Source organism: Clupea harengus, chromosome 17, assembly GCF_900700415.2.
Source record: "Clupea harengus chromosome 17, Ch_v2.0.2, whole genome shotgun sequence".
NCBI classification, from domain to species: Eukaryota; Metazoa; Chordata; class Actinopteri; order Clupeiformes; family Clupeidae; genus Clupea; species Clupea harengus.
In genome coordinates this window covers 4,309,222-4,331,901 of record NC_045168.1, presented here as the reverse complement: position 1 = coordinate 4,331,901, position 22,680 = coordinate 4,309,222, and the positions used below count along the sequence as shown (strand labels likewise).

At 46.6% G+C, this 22,680-nt stretch overlaps 1 protein-coding gene across 2 annotated transcripts in view; it reads right to left on the bottom strand.

Moving 5' to 3' along the window:
* Positions 1–22,680, bottom strand: part of prex2 (phosphatidylinositol-3,4,5-trisphosphate-dependent Rac exchange factor 2) — a 132,857-nt gene that overhangs the window by 41,834 nt on the left and 68,343 nt on the right. For both annotated transcript variants that reach the window (XM_031584380.2, XM_031584382.2), the window contains 10 exons: positions 22,190–22,307; positions 20,842–21,026; positions 16,470–16,631; positions 13,561–13,783; positions 12,604–12,811; positions 7,423–7,602; positions 6,563–6,657; positions 5,897–5,979; positions 3,921–4,011; positions 248–376 (listed from right to left, as the gene is read on the bottom strand). In XM_031584380.2, the coding sequence (XP_031440240.1) occupies positions 248–376; positions 3,921–4,011; positions 5,897–5,979; positions 6,563–6,657; positions 7,423–7,602; positions 12,604–12,811; positions 13,561–13,783; positions 16,470–16,631; positions 20,842–21,026; positions 22,190–22,307 (1,474 nt within the window). The remainder of the gene's footprint in view (positions 1–247; positions 377–3,920; positions 4,012–5,896; positions 5,980–6,562; positions 6,658–7,422; positions 7,603–12,603; positions 12,812–13,560; positions 13,784–16,469; positions 16,632–20,841; positions 21,027–22,189; positions 22,308–22,680) is intronic.

The window sequence follows — 22,680 nt, the reverse complement described above, 5'->3', positions numbered from 1 at the left end:
ACTTGATCTCTCTTGCCAATGACCAATCCCTCTAGATTTACAGCCTCATTTTCACCTGTCCGCTTCCACTGTGATTTAATGTTTTTTGGCGCGACACACCCAGTGAGCTCACACACACACACACACACACATACACACATACACACTCACACACATTTCCCTCTCCTGTGGCATGTGACCATGTGGTGTGGTTTGGTTATTTTGGCTTGGCCGCGCGGAGCAGCGAGCGGGTGTTTCGGAGACTGACCTTCGACAAACTTGGCAATGGTCTGCGTGAGGGCTTGGACACTGCTGGGCAGGTTCCAGGGGTCCTGCTTGACATGCTGCCGCAGCCGCTTGGTGCAGTTCACCCTGGGCTCCATTTCCTGGTGGAACTCTGGCCAACGCCGCGCCGAAAAAGAGAGGGAGAGAGGGAAAGGGAGAGAGAGAGAGAGATAGTGAGAGAGAGAAAGAGAGAGAGAGAGAACATTAACAGAAGCCAGGCAACAGCTACTAGGGCAGCAGTTACTCAAGAGCAGTCCTGAATAGACAGACCAATCAGGAAGGAACAGAATGTCCTCCTCAGGAAACAGACATTCCACATCATCCACATCCACCGCCCCCACCGTTTCCCCTGCTCCAGCAGAATGACTGGAGCAGACCCAGACAGACGCTGGTTCTGGTACCATTCTGGCCCTAGTTTGGCAGTAGATTTGCCAGGTCTATGCCAGATCAATTCCAGAGTCCACTGCTCTCCAAGAAACCTTTGTCATATCAAGGGCAACCTTCATAATATGAAGGTCACGGGTAGAGATGGGTTCATGCACACTTCTGGAAGACACCCATCCTGCAGAGGAAACAGCTGATGGTGTGTGATGTGCTGCCCATTATAAGGCCAAGCAGAACAGGTGAGGGCCTGCTACAGAAGAGATGGTACAATGCCATGTGGTGCCACTAGATGGCATGCCAACGTGTGTGTGTATGTGTGTGTGTGTGTATGTGTGTGTATATGTGTGTGTGTGTGTGTGTGTGTGTGTGTGTTTGTGTGTGTTAGTGTACATGTGTGTATGTGTGTATGTGTGTGAGTGTGTGTGTGTGTGTGTGTGTTTGTGTGTGTTAGTGTGCGTGTGTGTATGTGTGTATGTGTGTGAGTGTGTGTGTGTGTGCGAGCAGGTGGCAGATGGCGCAGACAATGCGAGGTTTCAACAGTTATACATGCTGCGTTTGCAAAGTGCCAGGGTGTGGACCCACACAGAATAAGCTCTTTCACACAAATAAACATACAAATACATACATACACACACTCACGTGCACACACACACACACAGTTGCGTGCACACACACACACACACACACATACTCAAACAGCAAGCATGCATACATTTACATACTCAACATATCCATCTGTATCCTGTACAGGGTGCTGTGAGGCTTCTGATGTCTAATTTAATTACCACTCCACAATATTTCTACCCATGTTTCTCAAAGAAAAAACAATGTGCTCTTATGGCTTAGTACAAGCAAGTCAAACAACGTTCTCAGGATATTTTTCAAACATTTAGTATTCTGCTCACACTGAGGTGACCATTCAGGAAGAAGCAGGGGGGTTCCAAACAGTCCTGCCAATGAGAAGAGGCACATGCTTTTGAGAGATAGGAACTCTCTTATTTAGTGAGGTTATTTAGCGATAAGGGATGAGGGAAATGCTCTGCCTATTTAATTGTCTGTGGAGCATCAACACTGCAAGGTTGAGTTTTAATCCACCCTGACTGACTCTCTCAGCAGCTGGTTTCGTAACACCCCCTCCGCACATTTCAAAGGCGGGGTGGGGGGGACGGGGGGGGGGGGGGGGCATGGAGAAACCTCAAAAAAGGGACGCAGAGGGGACTTTGAAGCAGCACATGCGAGTCTTGAGCTGTGTGTTTGGTGCGGGGATTAAGCTAGCGCAACGCGGGGCGGATAAAACTGTAATCTGCACCATCTTCCCGTGGCAGCAAATCTAATAAAGTTGACGTGCGAGCGCTGAGCCTGCACACTCTGCCGAGTCAAGTTTCGGGGAGGGGGTGAGAAAAATGAGGGAAGGAACGGAGCTCGGACCACACAGGCTGGCCTCGGGAGCTCCGAGTCACCATCTGAGCCTCACTTAGCGCTTAGCGTCCGGACCGGCCTCCTATCTCTGAACGCTCGAAAGAACAATGGCTCCTCTCTGGCCGGGCCCAGGGGTTACCTTGAACTGAGAGCACGGTGCGAAACGTTGCCTTTTATGTCAACGTTGTAATCTCCAAACGGCGAGCTGAGTCAGTGAGATCGGCTCTGCGCTCCCACGCGGCCTCTGAGGAAACGTTGGGCACGGACCTGGAAATGTTTGTTCTAAATGTTTCCTACGGCGATAATTTTTATCAGACGTTTACCTCCGATGTCCTCACATGCAGGCAGTCTGTTAGCAAGGTTAGATCGGACCGCAAACACGAGGTACTGAGGTAGAATTGGCAGCATTTTTGTTGACAGTGAGACTTGAATCTGACCTGCTAGACTTAAAGCATCAAGGCCATAACATGTAGACTCCACACTCAGAAGTGTATAATGCACATGTGAAATTAAGCAGTTAAGGATTTGATCATTTGAACCCTAAAGCCACTTACACCCTCTACCATGTATATGTACATGTACATTACATAATTACTGTACTTTACAGATGAATGAGTTAACTATTAAGTGTGTAGTACCTCAGGGTACATAGTATAAAGTCGTTTTTTCAAATGTGTCTTTTCGCCTTGGCCTTCTCACCCCCTGGATGGCCATTTGGAGTGATTTCAGGCCAATTATCTGTGCCTCTTCACCCCACCCTCTCTCTCTCTCCCTTTCTCTTTTCTCTGTCTCTCTCTCCCTCCCCCCCCCCCCCCCCCCCCCCCCCCCCCCCTCCATCTGATAGGTGCGGCCCCTAGCAAAGGCCAGACGACAGGAAGAGCTCCCTGCTGCTCTGGGCCCTATGCACAGCTGGAGGGAGACCACTTCCTCTTGTCCGCCCTGCCCCAGCTCTCCCTCTCTCTATCTCTCACTCTCTCTCTCCCTTTATCCCTCTATCCATCCCTCCTTCTATCCATCCCTCTGTCTCTCCCCAGACAGGAAACTAAGGGCTCGTCAGGCTGCAGTGTTTCTCTTTTCTTTTTCTTTTTTGCCCCTTCGCACTTCCTCATCTGGGCTCTTGCGTAGAGGAAGGCGCTGGAGCTCAGAGCCCCGGGGTCTGGAGGCTGGCCAGTGTTATCTCCATGCTCTGAGGCCCACTGTGAAAAAGCAGCGTGAGCAGCCAACTCAGCCACACATCTCGCCCAAACACACTGTCTCTACACACTCTGCTCATGGCAACCGTGCCAGAGAACGGACTGTCTGACCGGGGGGGGGGTCGTTTTCACTGAGAACGGGATGCTGATACTTGTCTCTTGACAGATAAGATAGCAGAGACTTATGGAACGGATGTGGATCAGATCTGTGCCAAATCACACGCACACGTACACACACACACACACAGACACACACACACACACATATACACACACGCTCACACACACACACGCACACACACACACTCACACACACACACACACACACACACACACTCACACACAAAGACACGCACGCACGCAAACAAACACACAAAGACACGCACACACACGTACACAAACACAAAGACACGCACACACATGTACACAAACACAAAGACACGCACTCACACACACGTGCACACACGTACACACGCACACGCAAACGTACACACACACACACACACATACACACACAAATACACACGCATATACACACATGAAAACTTTTGGGGCTTCTTTTCTTCAAGATTTCCCTCAAGATCAATCTCAATAATACATTCTATTGTCCATAATTACCAGGGTCTATGTCTCAGATTGTATTGTGTGCAAAATCATTACCTTGTAGCCCTCTGTTGGGGGTGAAGCATTTTGTCTGCTCAAAGGCCTTGGCAACAACAGCTCCTTTCAGCAAGCTGGTTATTGACTCGACCTGTAAGTTAGAGAGAGACACGACATGAATGAGAAATGCATGCAATTTTACAGCTCTCCCTAAATCATATTGTACCCCAACAAGAGAGGCTAAATATGATAGTCATCAAGTAGGTCAAATCCAACATCCAGCAAAATCAAGTGAACAAAGAAGAAAGAAACAGTCCCCTTTGAGCAGACTAGAGCCACGTGATCCAGGCGTAGGCGGATAGGGAGCACCAGTCCTTAAGACACAAACACTTTGCATTTGATTTGTAAAACTGTCAGAGGGGTCGAGCAAAATTAACTAGAGCTTTCCCTCAACTGGAGGCTTCTGGCTCCAGACGTACACACACACACACCCACATACACACACCCATGCATGCACACACACACACACAAACACACACACACCCACATACACACACCCACGCATGCACACACACACAGGCACACACACAGACACATGTAAACAAAGCTGGAGGAAGCTGGCCGGCCCTTAAACAAAACAGCAGGAAACCTCCAGAGAAGCCGTGCGCTGCGGCGGCATGTCCTGCATGTTTCTCCTCCAGTTTACTGGCCGTCAGGAATGTGGCACTAGGAAAACAAACCCTAAGGGGTGACTTCGGGGAGGCACCGCTAAAGAGCGCCTGTATGCCGCCTTTGTGCTGCAAGGACCTCTGGGTAAAGGTGTCTACTAAACTGCTTGAACGGCGGCCACGCTAACCACTGCACCACCAATAGCCCATCATTATATAATATATATAATGTTCAGTGCATGGAAGGGTGGGGATGGTGGGAAGACAATGAAACTATGATATGACTAAGATACAAAGCCATACAGATATTAGCATGCGCTTCTTCCTGTGGGACGGCCTTTTGATCCTGTAGCCTCCAATATCAAACTGGCCACACTTCATACTATAAATATCATTTATGGCAGTATCAGCACTTTAATCATTTGTAACTACATAAAACTGGGGTCAGGAGTAGAGATCAGACTGTTGGTACACACTGAATGGTGTATCCACAATGTAACCAGAGCTAGACTGTATCTCTACTCTACTGCTCTGCACTGACTCAAGGGCTATACTGCCTGTCTCCCTTGAAGTATTGATCAGAGCTCACATCCTTCACCCCACATGCCCAAGGGTCCTGTGTAAATCAAACAAGGGCTATACTCTGTCGATACCATACCGTACCTTATATTTCTACTGTATATATTGCATCTGTAGTGTTTACTGTATCAATTGCTATACTGTATGTATGTAGGAGGACGCCGACATACATACATCCCCCTCTGGTTCTCCCAGGGCATCAGCAGCGGCAGGTTTAGCCCTGCTGGAGGTTTTGCTTTGGTACAGACCTGAGTGGCCCTCTGAGCGCCATGTATCATGTTAAATGACACAGAGGTGAAAGGTCAAAGGTAAAATGGAAAGTGGTCATACATCAGTAGGACAAGGCCCTTCTCTAAACACACAACCAGTATATTGAGACTGCCACAGGAATATGATTTAGGCCTATTTTCAGTATTGGAAATCAACAAAACAAAAAGAGTGTTGATGTTTGTGGGTGGATATGTGTACACAAGTGTGTGAGACGGTGTGCACACACTCACACACTTGCATGCATGCCTGTGTGTGTGTATGTGTATTTGCGTGCTTGTGTGTATATGTGTACATGCATCTGTAGATATGATAACTATTTGCGTATTTGTATGTGCGTTTGTGTGCGTGTTTGTGCGTGTATATGTATGTATGTGTAGAGGTGTCTGTAGATATGATAACTATTTGCGTATTTGTATGTGTGTGTGAGTACGCGTGTATATGTGTGTGCGTGTGTATATGTGTGTGTGTGTACATGTGTAACTTTTTTACCCTCCAACAAGAAACCCCCTAAGCACACACCTGGCTGAACAGATGCTCCAGGAATCCGTGGAGCTTCTTCTGCTTATCATGGGAGATCCACACACTAGCTGGCATCTCGTCCCCTGCGGCACACACACACACACACACACACACACACACACACACACACACACACAACGACAGAGATGACCACCAGCCTACAGCAGCAGGAGCAGCACAGACACCTGCAGCCACTCCTTTCATGGGTGACTAATGCACCACAGCTTCACAGACTTCACAAATTCAAGTTCAGTCCTTCTAATTGTTCACTGAACACCAAGCCCCTAACCCTAACCTTAACCATAACTTAAGTTTCAACACATAGTTTGTTTTTAATCTGAGCATCGTTAGATAGTCTATAGGGGGCCATCCAATTACAGTGTAACCAAAACAGCTAGTGTTGGAGAAACAGAGAGAGCCGTGGTAACGGTTGTAAGTTTTAGTGCGCTAGGCTATGCCTTGCAATTAGCATGTAATAGCCATCGATTAAGCATGGAGTACATTTTGGCAGGACTGTGATTTAGGCTGAAGGCTGAAGGAGGAAAGCAAGGCAGGGAGGAGCAGAGCAGTTAAAGACCCGTTTAAACCCCAGGCTGATGATGTGGACACCAAAGCCCTCTATCATTGGCTGAATGACACCCGTCCTCTACGCGTGTGTGCTGTTACCTGAGTCCATCTCGTCACTGTGCACATACGAGCTGCAATGGCTACTGCATATGCTGGTGAAGGAGGCGATCGAGTTCCTGTTGCTGTTACAGTCACTGCAATGACACACAAACAGCATGTGTAAAGAGCATGGTTAACAAGTACATACCATGTTTGTAGATGTACTAAACAGTAATATGTATGTATTACAACTATTCACAAAAGAAATCCATCTTGTCTTAGAGGGAAGAAGTAGAATAATGTAGATTAGTAGCCCATGTAAGGGTTAATTACACTGCTTTGCCTGGCTACACTGAAAAGGAACATTTGTCTCATCTTGGACTGTCATTTGGAATATGTTTTCCCATAATGCATTTCGGTGCTGTGCAAAGATCTCATTCATGCGGAGGGTTCTGGAAAGCTTCCAGCGGAGGCTGTGGAGATTGGAGTTGCTGTTGTTGACAGCAGCCTGGTGAAGGCAGCCAGGCGTCCTCTGATGTCATGCCACACAGTGCAGCAAGGCTACAAGGCTGCTGGTTTCTGTTAAGTGGATGACCATGAGATTGTAGATGCTATGGGCAAATGTTGCACATTTTACATTTGTAATTAATTTCCCTGCAGATACTTTCATTCAAAGAAATATGTATGGTACACGGGTAATATATACATATATATATATAGGTATATATTACATCTGCTTCCCCCACCCAAAAAAGTTGCTGGAAAACAACTTTCTTCTTTTCTCATATTTTCTTTTTTACGGTTTTATATGAATCATTAGTGAAACTCCTCGTGGCTGTCAGTAAATACCATGTGTTTGATATCCTTGGGAAGGAAAAACAAAATGATTCATTAAAATGATCTTGTGTGTGAGGCACCACCTGTAAGAGTCTCTGTTGCTGATGGTGTCATGGCCAGAATCCTCCTGTTCGTCCCCCGTCACGTTGAAACACACTTTCTTCCCGTTGCGCTCACCCCTCTCCCCTTCGTTCTCTGTCGAAATGTAGCTCTCCGACGGCTTCACCTCGGAGGTCGTAGGGTTCGTGATGGAGGAGAGGAGGCTGAGGAACAAACGAAAGAAAGGCAGAAAAACAAACAGATAGATGGATAGACAGACAGACAGATAGATAGGTGGAGAAAGAGAGACAGAGACGTGGACACAGTTTAGTCGTGATACAACCGTCAGCCTAAACACAACATCTGTCCGTAAAGACACAGCAAAGGGACATAAGCAACCTCCGCTCAAATGATGAATGGCGCAAACGAGCGGCCTACGCTCTCCAATCCTAACATCATCTCAAACACGGCCCATAAAGTTTATACTCCACGGCAAACACATCGTGGGATGATTGGCCACAGAGTGGTAATGTCATCAAGATGTTCGGCCGGAGCGAGCCAGGAGGAGAGGCAGAGCCAAACAAAACCAGGACCTGTTTGCCTTTGGCTTCCGCACAACAACTTCAGGAGTTCAGAGGTCCTCAACATATTAATAACTTCAAAACACACTGAGGCAGCTGTGTCAACACGCACCGGCGGTACAGAGAGCGGTTCCTTTCGCCAGGCGGAGGCGCTTGAAGGAGGCGAGGTCTGGGGGAGAGAAGGAGAGGTGATGGATACACACCTCTGTTTTCACAGTCGTGAGCGACACATGGGGATGTTTAGAGCCACATTTTCAAACGCCTTGCCTCGTCTCTCACAGCAATCTGTCTTGTTCTGCCCCCATCTGTCTCTCTCTCTTTCTCTCTCTCTCTCTCTCTCTCTCTCTCTCTCTCTGTCTTTCTCTCTCGCTCTCTCGCTGTTTCTTTCTCTTTAAATCATTGTGGGCACAAACACACACTAACACATCAAGTCTGTTTGAACCTCTGTCTCTAATTTCACCGTTGACAGAGCACTTTTTCCATTGTGAAACAACTGCTTTAGCACGAGAGGCAGTGTAGAAAAATGCACGAAAATCCTTGGCGAAACAAAAATCTGCCTCTCTCTCTCTCTCTCTCTCTCTCTCTCTCTCATTCTCCCTCCCTCCCTATATCTTTCTTTCTCAAACTCACTCTCTCTTGCACATGTTGGGATGATAGATTATGAGGGCCCTTTTTTATCATTTCAAACAGGCAGTGAATAGACCACATCCTTCCAGAGCAGGGAGAGGGGGGCTTCACATTAAAAGCCCTACACAGGCTCAGCTGGGCTGTCTGTCTGTCACTGGGCCTTCCAGGTTCTAGAACAATGGCCCCTCCAAGCCAGAGTGACATTCCATCGCCATGGAGAGCCGGTCCTCGCCCTGCCATTGGCTGAGCCTTAATAAGGAAGTGCACGCAGCTTGGGGGCCTGGGAGGCACAGGGCTTGAAAGGAGGGAAAGCAGAGAGAGGGGGAATAACAATGATTTGGATCTGAAGGAGCCGTCCTGTCGTCCTGTAGGCCCCGCTGTCTGGCTCCTGCCACTTCACTTCAAAGGGCTTTTTGGTCAGGCAAATCAAAAGCATCCTCGAAATATGCGGGTGATTTCAACTATCCGAAATGCAGATGTGATGACTGTTACTGATAGGTTTGGACTGGTAGACGTTTTTAGTATCTCAAATACGGAAAGGAAATTAAAATCGAATCTGTTGCACAGAAACAGAGCTGCGATGTTGTTCATAACAATTTCGTTCAGATCTGAGGAGCAAGCCAACACGAAGTGGCGAGAGCTTGATGAAGTGAACCACTGCGAAGCAAGTAATTATAACTGACTCGCGAGGGGAAGCCTTGGCTTCTGCACTCACAGAGCTCGAGCGAAAGCAGCGCGAGGAACCACATGTCACCATCCGGTATGTCAGGCAGATGTTCACCCAGCTTGCTCAGATGTCTCTGCTCAGAACGCAGAGTTCAAAGAGGCCCAGCTTTTTAAAACACTTTCTGGATGTGCTGCCAAGAAACACTTATTCCCCTTTGTCATAGTGAGTCTTCTCATGGGCATGTTTGTGACGCTGTTGGTGAGCACAAGGCGGTGGGGGGTGGGGGGTGGGGGGGAGGGGTTGACAACACACGGTCACTCCTGAGTTTGTCCTCTGTATCATCGACATGTTCGTGCTACCATTTTGGTATCTGTGTCCATTTTCCTGGTGGGGGCAGATCCCAGTGTTCTTCACAGAAACAGAGCATTGTTGGGGGGGGCCACAACGTGGGGCGTGAACACTGACTCCTGTCTGTGACACGTCTCATTCATCAGACCGTCGCTTTAGCCAAACGAGAAGCAGGATCATTGAAACCCCGCTGGCCACTTCCTCACAGACTTGATATAAGGAGGAGACAGAGAGGAAGTCAGAGAGAGGGGGGGGGGGGGGGAGAGAAAAGAGCGAAGGAAAGAGGAAGCCATAAAGATAGAGAGAGACATAGTAGGGTGAGTGTGGAGCTTTGTGAAATGGGCCCAGCCTGGTTTCCGAGGGCCTCATTTAGCTGGGCCTCCGCTGTTCCTATGACAAGCTCCGGTGCTGAGAGGGTGTGAGATCAATAATCTTTTCAGTCCACTGCAGAGAGCAGCAGCCTCAAATGTGTGTGTGTGTGTGTGTGTGTGTGTGTTTGTGTGTGTGTGTGTGTGTGTGTGTGTGTGTGTTTGTGTGTGTGTGTTTGTGTGTGTGTGTGTTTGTGTGTGTTTGTGTGTGCGTTTGTGTGTGTGTGTGTGTGTCTGTGAACATGCAAGTGTGTGCAAATGTGTTTGTGTTTGTCTGTGTGTGTGTGTTTGTGTGTTTTTGCGTGTGAGCATATGCATGTGCGTGTGTGTGTACGTGTGTGCAAATGTGTGTGTCTGTGCGTGCACATATGTGTGTTTGTGCATGAGGATATAATTGTGCGTGTGGGTGTGTAAAGAGACCAGGCGAGGTAAGAGTAAATAAGCTGCTGCACTCCCGGCCAGCGACTAATGGCTACATATACAGCATCTGTGTCAGAACATCAACGTACAGGACTGAAGCCGGCCATCAACACGTCCCTTCCCAGGGCTTAGAGGAAGGCCATTACCCACAACCCAGATTAAGGGGGCGTCCCAGCACATCCAAGCAAAGGGGGCCCGGTGCGAAAGTAATTGCAGTCGACATGGACTGACACATGGTCTTGTGCTCACCTTCTCTTTCTTTTCTTTCTCTCTTGGCTTCCCTCTATCTCTATCTGAAGCTCCCAGTCTGTCTCTTTCAATCTCCAACCCTCCATACGTATCTCCCCTTCTGTCATTTCATCCCTTCTATCTCTCTTTACATCTATTTCACTTTCTCTCTCTCTCTCTTTCTCTCTCACTATCTCTCTCTTTCTCTCTCTCTCTGGAGGACAACCAATTTTCTTCTGCTGTGGTGGCAGCACCGGATTTTGATTTAATTGGTGTCCGACCTTCAAATGCAGATGAGCATCCTCAGCAGCTGAGAGTTACTATATATCTTAAAACAGACAGAGAGCCCCAAAGGAAGACATACCTCTCTGTCCTCATTCACCGTAACTGATTGGAAAAGACTGCTTCCACTGCAAACAATGCTGTGTTAATGACAGTCTTCCTGATTCATAAATTGTTCTGCCTGTGTGTGACTTTTATAGGGAGCTGGGGCTGCTCTCTCCTGGTCTGCGTTTTTAAGCGGCTTTCATTCTGGACTCTTCCTGTCTGAAACCTGTGCTGACCTACGAGTGTCCCATTTCCTGACGTGTGCTAACGTGCTCCCAGACAATGAAGCCATCAACGGGACTGAAAAATAGTATGGCAAACCAGGAAGCCCAATTTTTCACACACACACACCCACACACACACACACACACACACACACGCACACATTCTCACACATGCACAAGCACACATGCCCCCCCCTCCCCGCCTCACACACATAACACAGTCACACACGCACATGTGGACTCAGTAACAAATCCGCTCTCACAGGTGTCACAGTCATAACCAGAGAAAATGAGTAGTTGATGGAAAAAGCAGATACGATAGCAGTGCCTGTTTCAGTCCCAGTAAACCATGAAGGACTCGCTGTGTGAGGTCCCTCTGGCCCAGTGCAGCCACTGAAAAGTTAATTAAATATCCTTCACAAATAGCTACCTTATCACCTACAGCTTGTAGTATACATGGAATTATTTTTGCTTTGCTCAATCAGCTTCTACAAAACAGACCAAAAAAAGATCTTTGTGCATAGTTTTAGTGATATATATACAGTATATATATGTGTGTGTGTGTGTGTGTGTGTGTATGTGTATGTATATATATATAATATAACCAATCCAATCTATCTAGTGACACTGATACATCTTTATTTATCTTGGGTGAAGTAGTTTGTGGAAATTATTGAATCATTTTTTCTTCGTTTTATGAAATATTTGAACATTAGTTACACCACAACATGCATGGAAGCCATTTAAATGTCAACCACAAACAAACAAACAGCACAGACACACAACAAAAGGCAAGAAGCAGAAGGGTGTCATAATCTGTCATGACTAAGAAGCATGAAAGGTCTCCATAGCACAAGAATGTTAATTCAGTCCAGTTCAATTACTGTCAGCCTATCTCACTCTCTCCTGAATACAATAACTACATGAGCTTTTTAACGAGCAAATCCTCGCCACTGAGACCCCGAGCCAGAGGCCGCAACACCAAAAAAAAAAGCACTGCTGCTGGGCACTTTTTGAAGATGAATGAGATTTTAATTATTTTGGTTCTCTTTCCCAGACCTAGGGTTGGGAACCGAGGTTAGGAAACAACGTCTGCTTTCGTTTACAAGCCAATAAACCTGCAGGCCCTTGTACAGACTTAGAGACACTGTTGTAGTCTGTCACATACATAGGGCCCTCATTTCATTGACCTAAAGCTAATTTAATAATTTGGCAAAAACATTATGCTAATTTCATAACATGAGCAAGATTCTAAGCGCAAACATGGACGGGGCCGTGCAGTGCTGGGGTGTGTCCGAACACAGACGTGGGTTGCTGATGAGCAGAGCCCGTTTCCGTTGCTCGTTGCTCTATGAAATTAGGGCCCATGGTCTCTTTTTACATGAAGGATTAGTGCTATGCTAAATGTGGACGTCTGAGGTGACAGCGCACTTACTCGTGAATCTGGGCAGCGTAGCTCTCCATCTCCTTGATGACCGTGGTGAGTTTGCTAAGGAGCTTCTGGTAGGAGTCCAGCGTGAGCAGGTCATCCTCACGGAGCAGAAAGCGAAGGCCGTGCCCCTCCGTCCGGCCGAGACTGTGACCTGAGGGTGCAGCCATGCTGGTGATGGTGTGCTGTGCGTACACCATGGGCCCCAGTTTGCCTGATGCAGAGGCAGGAATAACAGGGATGAGTTGGTCTTTTCCCAGTCATGCAAAGGTTGCATGGGCTCCCAGACGCTATACGTGACTTACTGACTTCTATTAGCAACCACACAAAGCTAAGCTGGCTAACGTGGTATATTGCAGTGACCTCTATTATACACAACCTAGTATAAACATCCTACCTCGCAAAATAATAGAAACACACTGACCACAGACCAAACACATGATACACACACTGACCACAGACCAAACACTTGATACACACAATGACCACAGACCAAACACATGATACACACACTGACCACAGACCAGACACATGATACACACACTTACACACACTGACCACAGACAAGACACTTGATACACACACTGACCACAGACCAAACACAGAAACACACACTGACCACAGACCAAACACAGAAACACACAATGACCAGACATAAGTTGACTCTGAAGCAGATCTGGCCCTGATCTGGTATGCACATTCAGCAACAGCAAGGATAATTGATGTGGGGGTTTGGGACCAAAGCAGAGAAGCAAAACTATATCTTAGCCTTCAGGTTTCAGAATATAATTATCATATTCAATTTAAATAATAAATAATAAATAATTGCTTTCCAGACTTTGGTACCTTGGTAAAAGACTGGAAATGTGTTTGTGTATCATTTCATCCTCCAATTCAACATACTTTCACAGGAACTTAATCTTATAATTGCTTTTGTGATTTAACATTCTGTGATCCACTCACCTTGTTCTGCATTGCGGCTTCCTCTGTCCAGCGTGGAGTTCTTCCTGCTGTCCAGCTGCACCCCGAAGGCGCTGCCCAGTGAAGTGGTGGTCTTGGGGTAAGACACCTCCATGACGTTGATGTGGCAGTTGGTGGGGCAGAAGTCACTGCTGTGCAGCGGGGACACCTTGGTCTTGGCCTGCTTGAACGTGGGCCAGGCGCGGTTCTTTAAAACCCGCGAGAACTATAGAGACAAAAAAAAAGGCTTCAATGTCAGTTAAGCAGTTTTTGTTAAGCATCCCTTATGGTCATGAACTAGAATGTGTTTTTCATAGAAATAAGATCTTACGCCACTGATTTACAAGCCATCTGCATCTCATAAAAACACAAGTTAAAATGAGAGTACACTTTAAAAAAAAATGTGACACACATATATTGGTAGTGTCCAACTACACAAGATGGGGGTCCATTGGTTCTTAAAAGTGCCTCAGCTGGCTTTGTGGTCAATCTACAGTGTATTAGCCAAAAAAGTGAACTGCAGCGTAATACTTTTGCATTCCAATATAATGCTGTATCACCCCTAGGGAGAACTTACAAAAGCAAGCACCATTTCAACACAACTGCCCCTCCCCTATTCACACTTAAAACTGGCAAAGTCAGTCTTCTGCTCCACAGAATGAAGCCTAAACATTTGTTTCTTGGCCGGTTGTGAGCCTCCCGGCTGTTGTAGGTAAGAGGCCTTTGTTCCGCTGCTTCAAGAGAATAAGGCAGGTGGTGAGATCCCACCTGTGTGAGAACACTGCTGACTCTCAGCTCTCCTCATACTGAGTCTGCATACATCTATCACACACACACAAATGCAGTCACACACACACATACACACACGCACACACACACGCACACATACGCACACGCACACACACACACACACACGCACACACGCACACACGCACAGACACACACGCACACACACACACACACACACACATGTGGGGACACAGGGACACATGTACCCAAACTCCCAAAGACACACACACACACACACACATGCACACACACACACACACACCCTAGCACTGCTACAATGGTGGACTGCACTGGGTCAGTTCTCTTCTGTCCGACCCTGACAGACAAGAAAAGTTTACAGTTGTACAAACAAACATCCTTTACATGTGCAGGCCACGGAACATGTGTGAAACAAACATCTCATGCTTATGGAGACTGTTTATACACACATCTTGAAAAGGTTCCAGGGGATAAACATCCATCATGGCGTGCTTTATGCACAGAGATCAGGCAGAGTGGACTCTGCATTGTAACTTCAAATAGGATGCCATTCATCATGTGGAATGCTTATTTACAGCATGTTTGACTTCTAACGGTTCAGTTTCACAGTTTTGCCTTGCAAGCGCTGTGTGTGTGTGTGTGTGTGTGTGTGTGTGTGTGTGTGTGTCTGTGTGTGTGCATTTCACATGTTCCTTTGATATGTTTTCATGTGTGTTTGAGGCTCCAGGGCCATACATCAAAAATGCAAAAACAGACACGGTCAACATGGAGGACAGTGAAAAATTAATCGTTGCCCCTGCGGCCTCCAACTGAAAACAGGAATGTTTGGTCAAATAAAACAAGGTCCACATTGTCTCTGGTATTTGGGGAACACATTGAAATACACAGCTTGAGGGCTGCATTGTAAAACACCATATACTGTATATATACTGTATGTACATATATACGCACACACATGCTAAGAAACAGAAACGTGAATCATTCTCCGTGGAAATTTCTGCTCCTCACTGGCCGACTGATATCATCTCTGTTTAGGAATTCTGGAGGCGCAGGCTGAGACGGGTCCAGCCAGCCCAAAGGCCCTCGCATTGTTCCGTGTTCCTCCACGTGCCATCACTATCCCACCCCTTCCTCCGAGCAGTCACGGCCTTTCCCTGCGTCCCACATTTGAGGCGGCGAATGAGACACAGCTGGCCTGTGTGTTCAGGCTCCCGAGGGGGACCAGACTTGCCACATTCCTCGGCGGCCTTGACCCACAGAGGGGCCCTCGCCGTCCAGGGCCCGGCCCCCCTTTTGGACTTCTCTGGGAGCCTCTGACGGCACGCAGCAGAGGGGGAAGTTACGCAACCGGGGGCCGCACTGGATGTTCAGAGATATTTATAACCGGAGCGGAGCAACAGGGTAATTAAGCCAGTGCTGAGTCGGATGTTGATCACACGCACCGAAAAGAAGCCAAACACATTCCTAAATATTTCCATCCATTTTTTTTCTCTCTCTCTCTCTCTGTTCCTTATAAAGCCAGCTGGAAATTAAAGAATGGAATTTTCTTTCTCTTTGCGCAATCCCTTTTTTCCGGCACTGATGTTGATGTAATGACATACCGCATGGATCACTGGTATCAATGGTGCAGATCCACAGATAAGTGAATCCACACAGACGATCTGATCCACAAATAAATTAATCCACACAGATTAGCCTCAGTCAAGTCAATTCAACCACAAATGTATATTTCTACAGCAGGCTGAAAGCATTTCAATAGAATATAGTGTATACTGCATACTGAATAACCTCCACTTTCACATGTTGGGTACATCAATCAATGGTCAAGACGTGAAAGTAGTACACTCTGATGTAAAAGGTATAAGCATGCAAATACCATGGGTTTGCAGTATATGAGCTTACTTTACTTTACATCACGTAAAATACATACATTTATAAATATATGTATCAATAATGAGCCTGTCAATAATGACTATGGGACAGGTCAGACCCTGATCAGGCTCATATCAGTTGTGTGTGTGTGTGTGTGTATGTGTGTGTGTGTGTGTGTGCGTGTGCATGTGTGTGTGTGTGTGTGCGTGTGCGTGTGTGCGTGTGTGCGTGTGTGCGTGTGCGTGTGTGTTAGTTTGGCTGAGGTACTGTACCTTGCGGTAGTTGGTGACACGCCTGCCGACGTGCTCGAGCCTCTCTCCACACATGGCACTGAACCTGGCCTGCAGGTCCTCGGGGATGAGCTCGCTGCTGGAGCTCAGGCGCGTGCAGGTCTGGACCAGCTGCTCGTCGTTCCGAGCGAGGGCCTCCAGAATCTGAGAGAGCCCAGAAAAACACACACACACACACACACACACACACACACACACACACACACACACACACAAACACACACACACACACACACACACACACACACACACAGCTCTGTCAGGGCCTGGCCATTGCTCATCCCCATACAATAACATGTCAAAGCCGAGACTACCAAGCTAGCGTGGGCCATGATGTCAGGGAGATGATAGATCCCTCCACACAGGACAGCTGTAAATTACGCTTATTGTTCTCGCAATGGTGTTCTGCATAGAATCAGCCAGGGGTTACGCATCTCCTGACATCTAATGCATCCAGGGCCCATTCAGCGTACATGCAGTATTGGCTAATAACACTGGCAATCAGTAACGTTGTCATTTATTTTGCTCTGCAATATTTCACAATAATACATGGCAGCTTTGGAGCTAAGGATTTACCATTTCATGGAAATGTTACACCCCGGGACACAAGTACTGTAGTTTCACTGAACATCTGCATTGTAAAATGACCTAATCTGCTTGCCACCCCTATCAAGTCATTGTACAGGTTTTGTAGTGAGTTTGGTATTGTGCTTTGATAAAGTGTTTACCAATCGTTTGCCATTCACCAGCTCCTCTAATGATACGAAGCATTATCTCATAGCACTGGCTTGCACTGGGAACCAGAGAGCCCATTTCCTTGATTTAATGAGGAAAACCGCAAAGCTGTACAGGCCAGGAGTGATATGGTGCATAAGAGACAAAATACCCACGGAGGGGGAGTGTGTAGGTGTGTGAATGAGTGTGTGTGTGTGTGAGAGAGAGAGAGAGAGAGAGAGAGAGAGAGAGAGAGAGAGAGAAAAAGTGTGTGCAAATATAGCTTTGTGTGTGTGTGTGTGTGTGTGTGTGTGTGTGTGTGTGTGTGTGTGTGCATGTGTACACATGCACGTGTGTGGTGGAGTGGGATCTTTACGAGCAGGTTGGGACCACGGCTAGAGCAGCTATCAGAGACTAATCCAACCAACAACTCTGACTATATTAAAACTCAACTGCAGGGAGATCTCAGAGGATACGCTAGCCTTCCAGGCAGATGGTTGCAATAACGCCCAAAACTGCTTTCAGTTTAGGGACCAAGAACAAAAAAAAAAACACCCGGCTTTTTAATCTTTAGAACATGTAATACATTTCAGAATCATCCCATGACACCACAGCTCCAAAACGTTCCCAAACGCAGGCATGAACATGTGTCAAATGAGTGCTTTATTAATACCCACCCGATGACGCATGCTTTCATTAAGATCTGCTAATGGTTAGACCATATGCTGCCCTGCTCAATACACCACTGTAGTTTGTCTCAGAATAATTCAAATGAAAGCTAATCCAACCGTGTAACTAAGACTGCACTGAAACAAGTGGTCCTGACCACAGCTGTGGTGGATGTGGCAGAGCAATGGGAGACTGTGGTGTTTGTGGAGGATTAATCAATGACAGCTTGTGTCTAACTCTTCCATTTTCGCAGCGGGCTAGTCGTGTTATCACTCATTGTGGTTTTCTTCTGTGCTCAGGGGCACAGTGGGCATTGATCGGACATTTTTTGGTAACACCCAAACCCAGTCTCCATAAACAATAAATATATATATAATCCTATTTCACAGGCACACATCTAGCTTTAGTTAAGAGTAAGTGCATTACTTATATAGTGCATTTATCAATGGCCACATTATGTCACATAAATCATAAATAAGGGGTTTCAATCAAGCTTCCAGCCCTCTACCATGCTGCAGTGGAATTCTTCTATGTGCCTCTGCTTCCAGCACACCTGAATATCAATACCTTTGATTGGCTAAAGCAGGTGAGTTCAGCTAATCAAGAGCACCACTGATTGGCTAAAGCAGGTTAAGTGCCACTGATGACCTAATGCTTAAGTGAAATTTATGGTTGTCCGTTTACGGAGACACGGAGACACGGAGACACGGAGAGCCCTCTCCGTTGTGGGGAACCCTCTCCGAGCACCTCTCCGTGGCCTGACGTGCACCTCTCAAATTTTGTAACTATCCGACTCTGTCAATCCGTCAATACATCGCTGTTTACCTTGTACCCAGTAGTATGCCAACTTTAGATAGCTGGCTCAGACACCTTGCAAATCCCCTCAGATGTATTTTTCAGTTATAATAACAGGGTTTGTACATTGCACAGTGGCTATTTCTCAGTAACTTTTAAAATATCTAAGCATTTTATTTTTTTGAAATGCTTTGCAACACCCACAACCATCGGAGAACCATAAATGAAAACGAGTACAACGAGGCAACTGCGTGACCTCGGAGTAACGGAGTCGTAGAAGTATATTTCAGCCTTTAGCGTTGCAATGCGTTGATCCGTTGACAGATCCCCATTCACTTTGAATGGGTCAACGTCATACTTTAACGAACAGAATTGTGGCTCCGTTGCGTTGCTTGCGGCGAAAGTTGAAAAATTTTCAACTTTTCGAGATGGTCGTATTTGTACCTAAAAGTTGTTTGTTTGACTTTTTTTGCTTATAATCTTTAAAAGTTACCGAGGAATAGACACTGTACAATGTAAAAACCCATTTATTGTAACTGAAAAATACGTCTGAGGGGATTTGCGAGTTGTCTGAGCCAGCTATCTAATCTTAGCATGCTACTACCCACAAGGTTACACAACAGCTCGCTAGCGGCGTGATTGGTTTGTTGACCTGTCTCACTATAACGTCTCACTATAACGTCTCCGTTATCAACACAACCCCATGTGCCAGACATCATCTATTGGATCAACGCATTGTAACGGACACGTCTGAGTCTTGCATTAGTCGGATCGGCGGAGCAGGCATTGATGCAAAGCAGGGGGAGCTTAAAGGAGCGTCCCTTAGCCCCTGAGGCTCACTCCCTGAAAGCATCAAATCCACAGGATACAGGCTGGAGGTGAACTACTTGCCCCAAGACGTGTCTTTCATCAGCCGGCCATTCAGTTACAGACCAAACCAAAACAGGCTTAGGTTCACTAGATTTAATTTGCCGGCTGCTGATGATTGCCAAATAAAGGCAATGCAAATACAAGACACCATTTTATTGTTGGTCGATTGATTGTTTTAGATAGATGCACTTGTCATTAATGCCACAAAACTGTCAGAAAGCCAAAGGCAGAGATGCATCATTATTTCAGTGAGTACTGTAGAGGTAATGTTTGCTGTCGTAAATGCTGAGAGAAATAGTGACGGCATCGGAGAAGTGCTTGGCCAAGCTCAACATTTCATTAGCCTGGCTTAGCCTGTGCCCCGCATACCCTGTTTATTTATTTCCTTATTAGAGTCGGACTCGTAAAGCGGAATAGGCTGGGAATGAGGAGCGGCTTATGAACACATAAACAGGTGTGTGTGTGTGTGTGTGTTTGTTTGTCTATGTGTGTCTGTGTGAGTATATGTGTGTTTTTGTGTGTGTGTGTGTGTGTGTGTGTGTGTGTGTGTGTGTGTGTGTGTGTGTGTGTGTGTGTGTGTGTGTGTGAGTGTGTGTGTATGTGTCAGTGAATATGGGTGTGTTTTTATGTGTGTGTGTGTGTGTGTGTGTGTGTGTGTGCAGCCTCTTATCAGCAACTGCCCGAGGGGAAGCTGGGATGAAACCATTAAAAGAGTGTCTACAGAGCAGGCACTCTAATGTCCAATTCTAAATAAGACACACACCTCATCACTCAAGAACACTTTTACTACACAGAGCCCATGTGTGTTTCTTGTGCATCCCCTGCTGTTATTACCTGTTGTATTATGTTTGGAAATAATGTTGTTCATTTTGGATTTCAAAAAGAGAAAGGGAGGACTGCTGCTTGTTGAGCAAGCAGCTTATAGTCATTGTTCAGTCACATTCCTGCCTCATCATTTCTGTATGGATCCAAACCACTTTGTCATGGTTTATTCAACAATATTTATATAGTATTAAGCTGCAATAACCGAGCATTACCGAAACACCGTATATAATACATATGATCCAACCGCCTATGCATTCTACTGAAGGGAGGACAGAGTCCAAACCTATATCCATACAGAACTGATGAGACAGGAATGTGACTGAACAATGACTATAAGCTGTTCTGTGCTCAACAAACCGCAGACACTGTGAAGAGAACCCAACTCAAAAGGGGGACCCATCTGCCCTGATATTTAATGGACAAAGTGAGAGAGGGAGAGAGGGAAGGTGGGAATGACACAGGACTTAGGGCCTGGCCTTACCTTGGCTGTGAGACTAAAGAACCCTTTGGGCTCAACCATCTTCTCCAGCACGTGGCACTTGATCCCGGCCGTGCTGTCGTAGTCGTACACCACTCCGTACTCCAAGTGCACGTTGTCCACCGTCAGACTGACGTGATCCTTCTTGCCGTCAATGAGAGCGATGGTGTTGAACTTATCCATGACCTCTGCAATACATAACACACTTTGTTACCCAACACACACATGGTCATGCTTGTGTGTGTATCCGACACACTTCGGACTGAGAGAGAAATGATTGCACACCTCACTGCTCTACAGCTGACTCAGCCAATGGGCATGATCTATCTACATTATGTGCTCCATGTATCATACAAGGGACAAATGGGACGCAGGAAGTGTCAATACAAGGTTGCTGCAATCTATACAAATGGAGAACGTTATTGTTCTTTTAGGGCAAAAGCACTTTGGGGAATCGATCCCAAACACCAGAGAGAGAGAGGGAGAGAATGACTGAGTGTCTTATCTTGGAAGCACACCATGCTATCTGGGAGGGAACGTGATGTTCAGTCAGCCCTGAAGAACTGAGTGGGCAGAGAGGAGAGAGAGAGAGAGAGAGAGAGAGAGAGGAAGAGGAGAGGAAAAGGGAGTGAGCAACACTCCTCCACTGAGACTGCCGTTCAGTTCAGCGTGGGAGCAGAAGGTTTGGTCACACACACACACACACACACACACACACACACACACACACACACACACACACACACACACACACAAACACACACACACACACACAGGAGCCCAGCGTTTGGACTCATTTGCCCTTTCTCTCCATGCAAGGCCAGTCAAGCAAACTAGTGAATGAGTGCGAGTCCATCCAGTCTGCTGGCCTTACACTAATGTGATGACTTAATAAGGCCGTAAATCCTTTTGCACAGGCATTTTTACAATGGAGTCACGGGCTTTCTTTTTTATGCTTTCAGAGAGGTCCTTAAAGTCATGGAGTGAATTAATCCTCCATGAGCCAAAATAAAACACACACAAAAAACACACTTTCAGGGAGGTGAATGCACCAATGTTGTGTGAGTGTGTGCGACAGAGTGTCGTGGGTGTCAGATGCACCAGTGGTGTGTGATTGTTGTATGTGAAAGAGAGTGAAAGTGAGAGAGAAACATATAGAGAGAAAGACAGAGAAAGAACAACTCCATGTATGTGAGAGAAAATGGAAATAATGTGTGTGTACATATATGTGCGTGTGTGTGTGGGGGGGGGGCAGTTAAAAAAAATTGTGTGTGTTAGCCTGTGTGAGACAGACAGACATAAAGAGAGAGAGAAAGAAAGAAGAAAAGAAAGGTAATTAAGCGAGCCACACCTTCCACTCTACACTCAAACACGTCTCCGTTCTCCTCTGTGGCTGGCTTCTGATTGGTCCTCTGGGGGTCCTCCTGCCCGCTCTCACTGTTATGGTACACCCACTTTATGGAGTCTTGCTAAAAGGAGAAACACACACACACACACACACACACACACACACACACACACACACACACACACACACACACACACACACACACACACACACACACACACATTTCAGAGGCACTGTAATCATCCAAACCACTTTCTCATGGTTTTCTCAACTAGATTTATATAGAATAATACTGCAATAACCGAACATTACCGAAACACCATATATAATACATATGATCCAACCATAATGCCTAGGCATTCTACTGTACACCCCCCGGTTCTCTGGGTGTGGCATGATGTCATGAGTCCTTAGCGTCACGGCGACATGATTGCAGGGGGAGCGTGGGTCTTGATGAGACCACAGACCTAACCCATGCCAACCCCACCACCTCC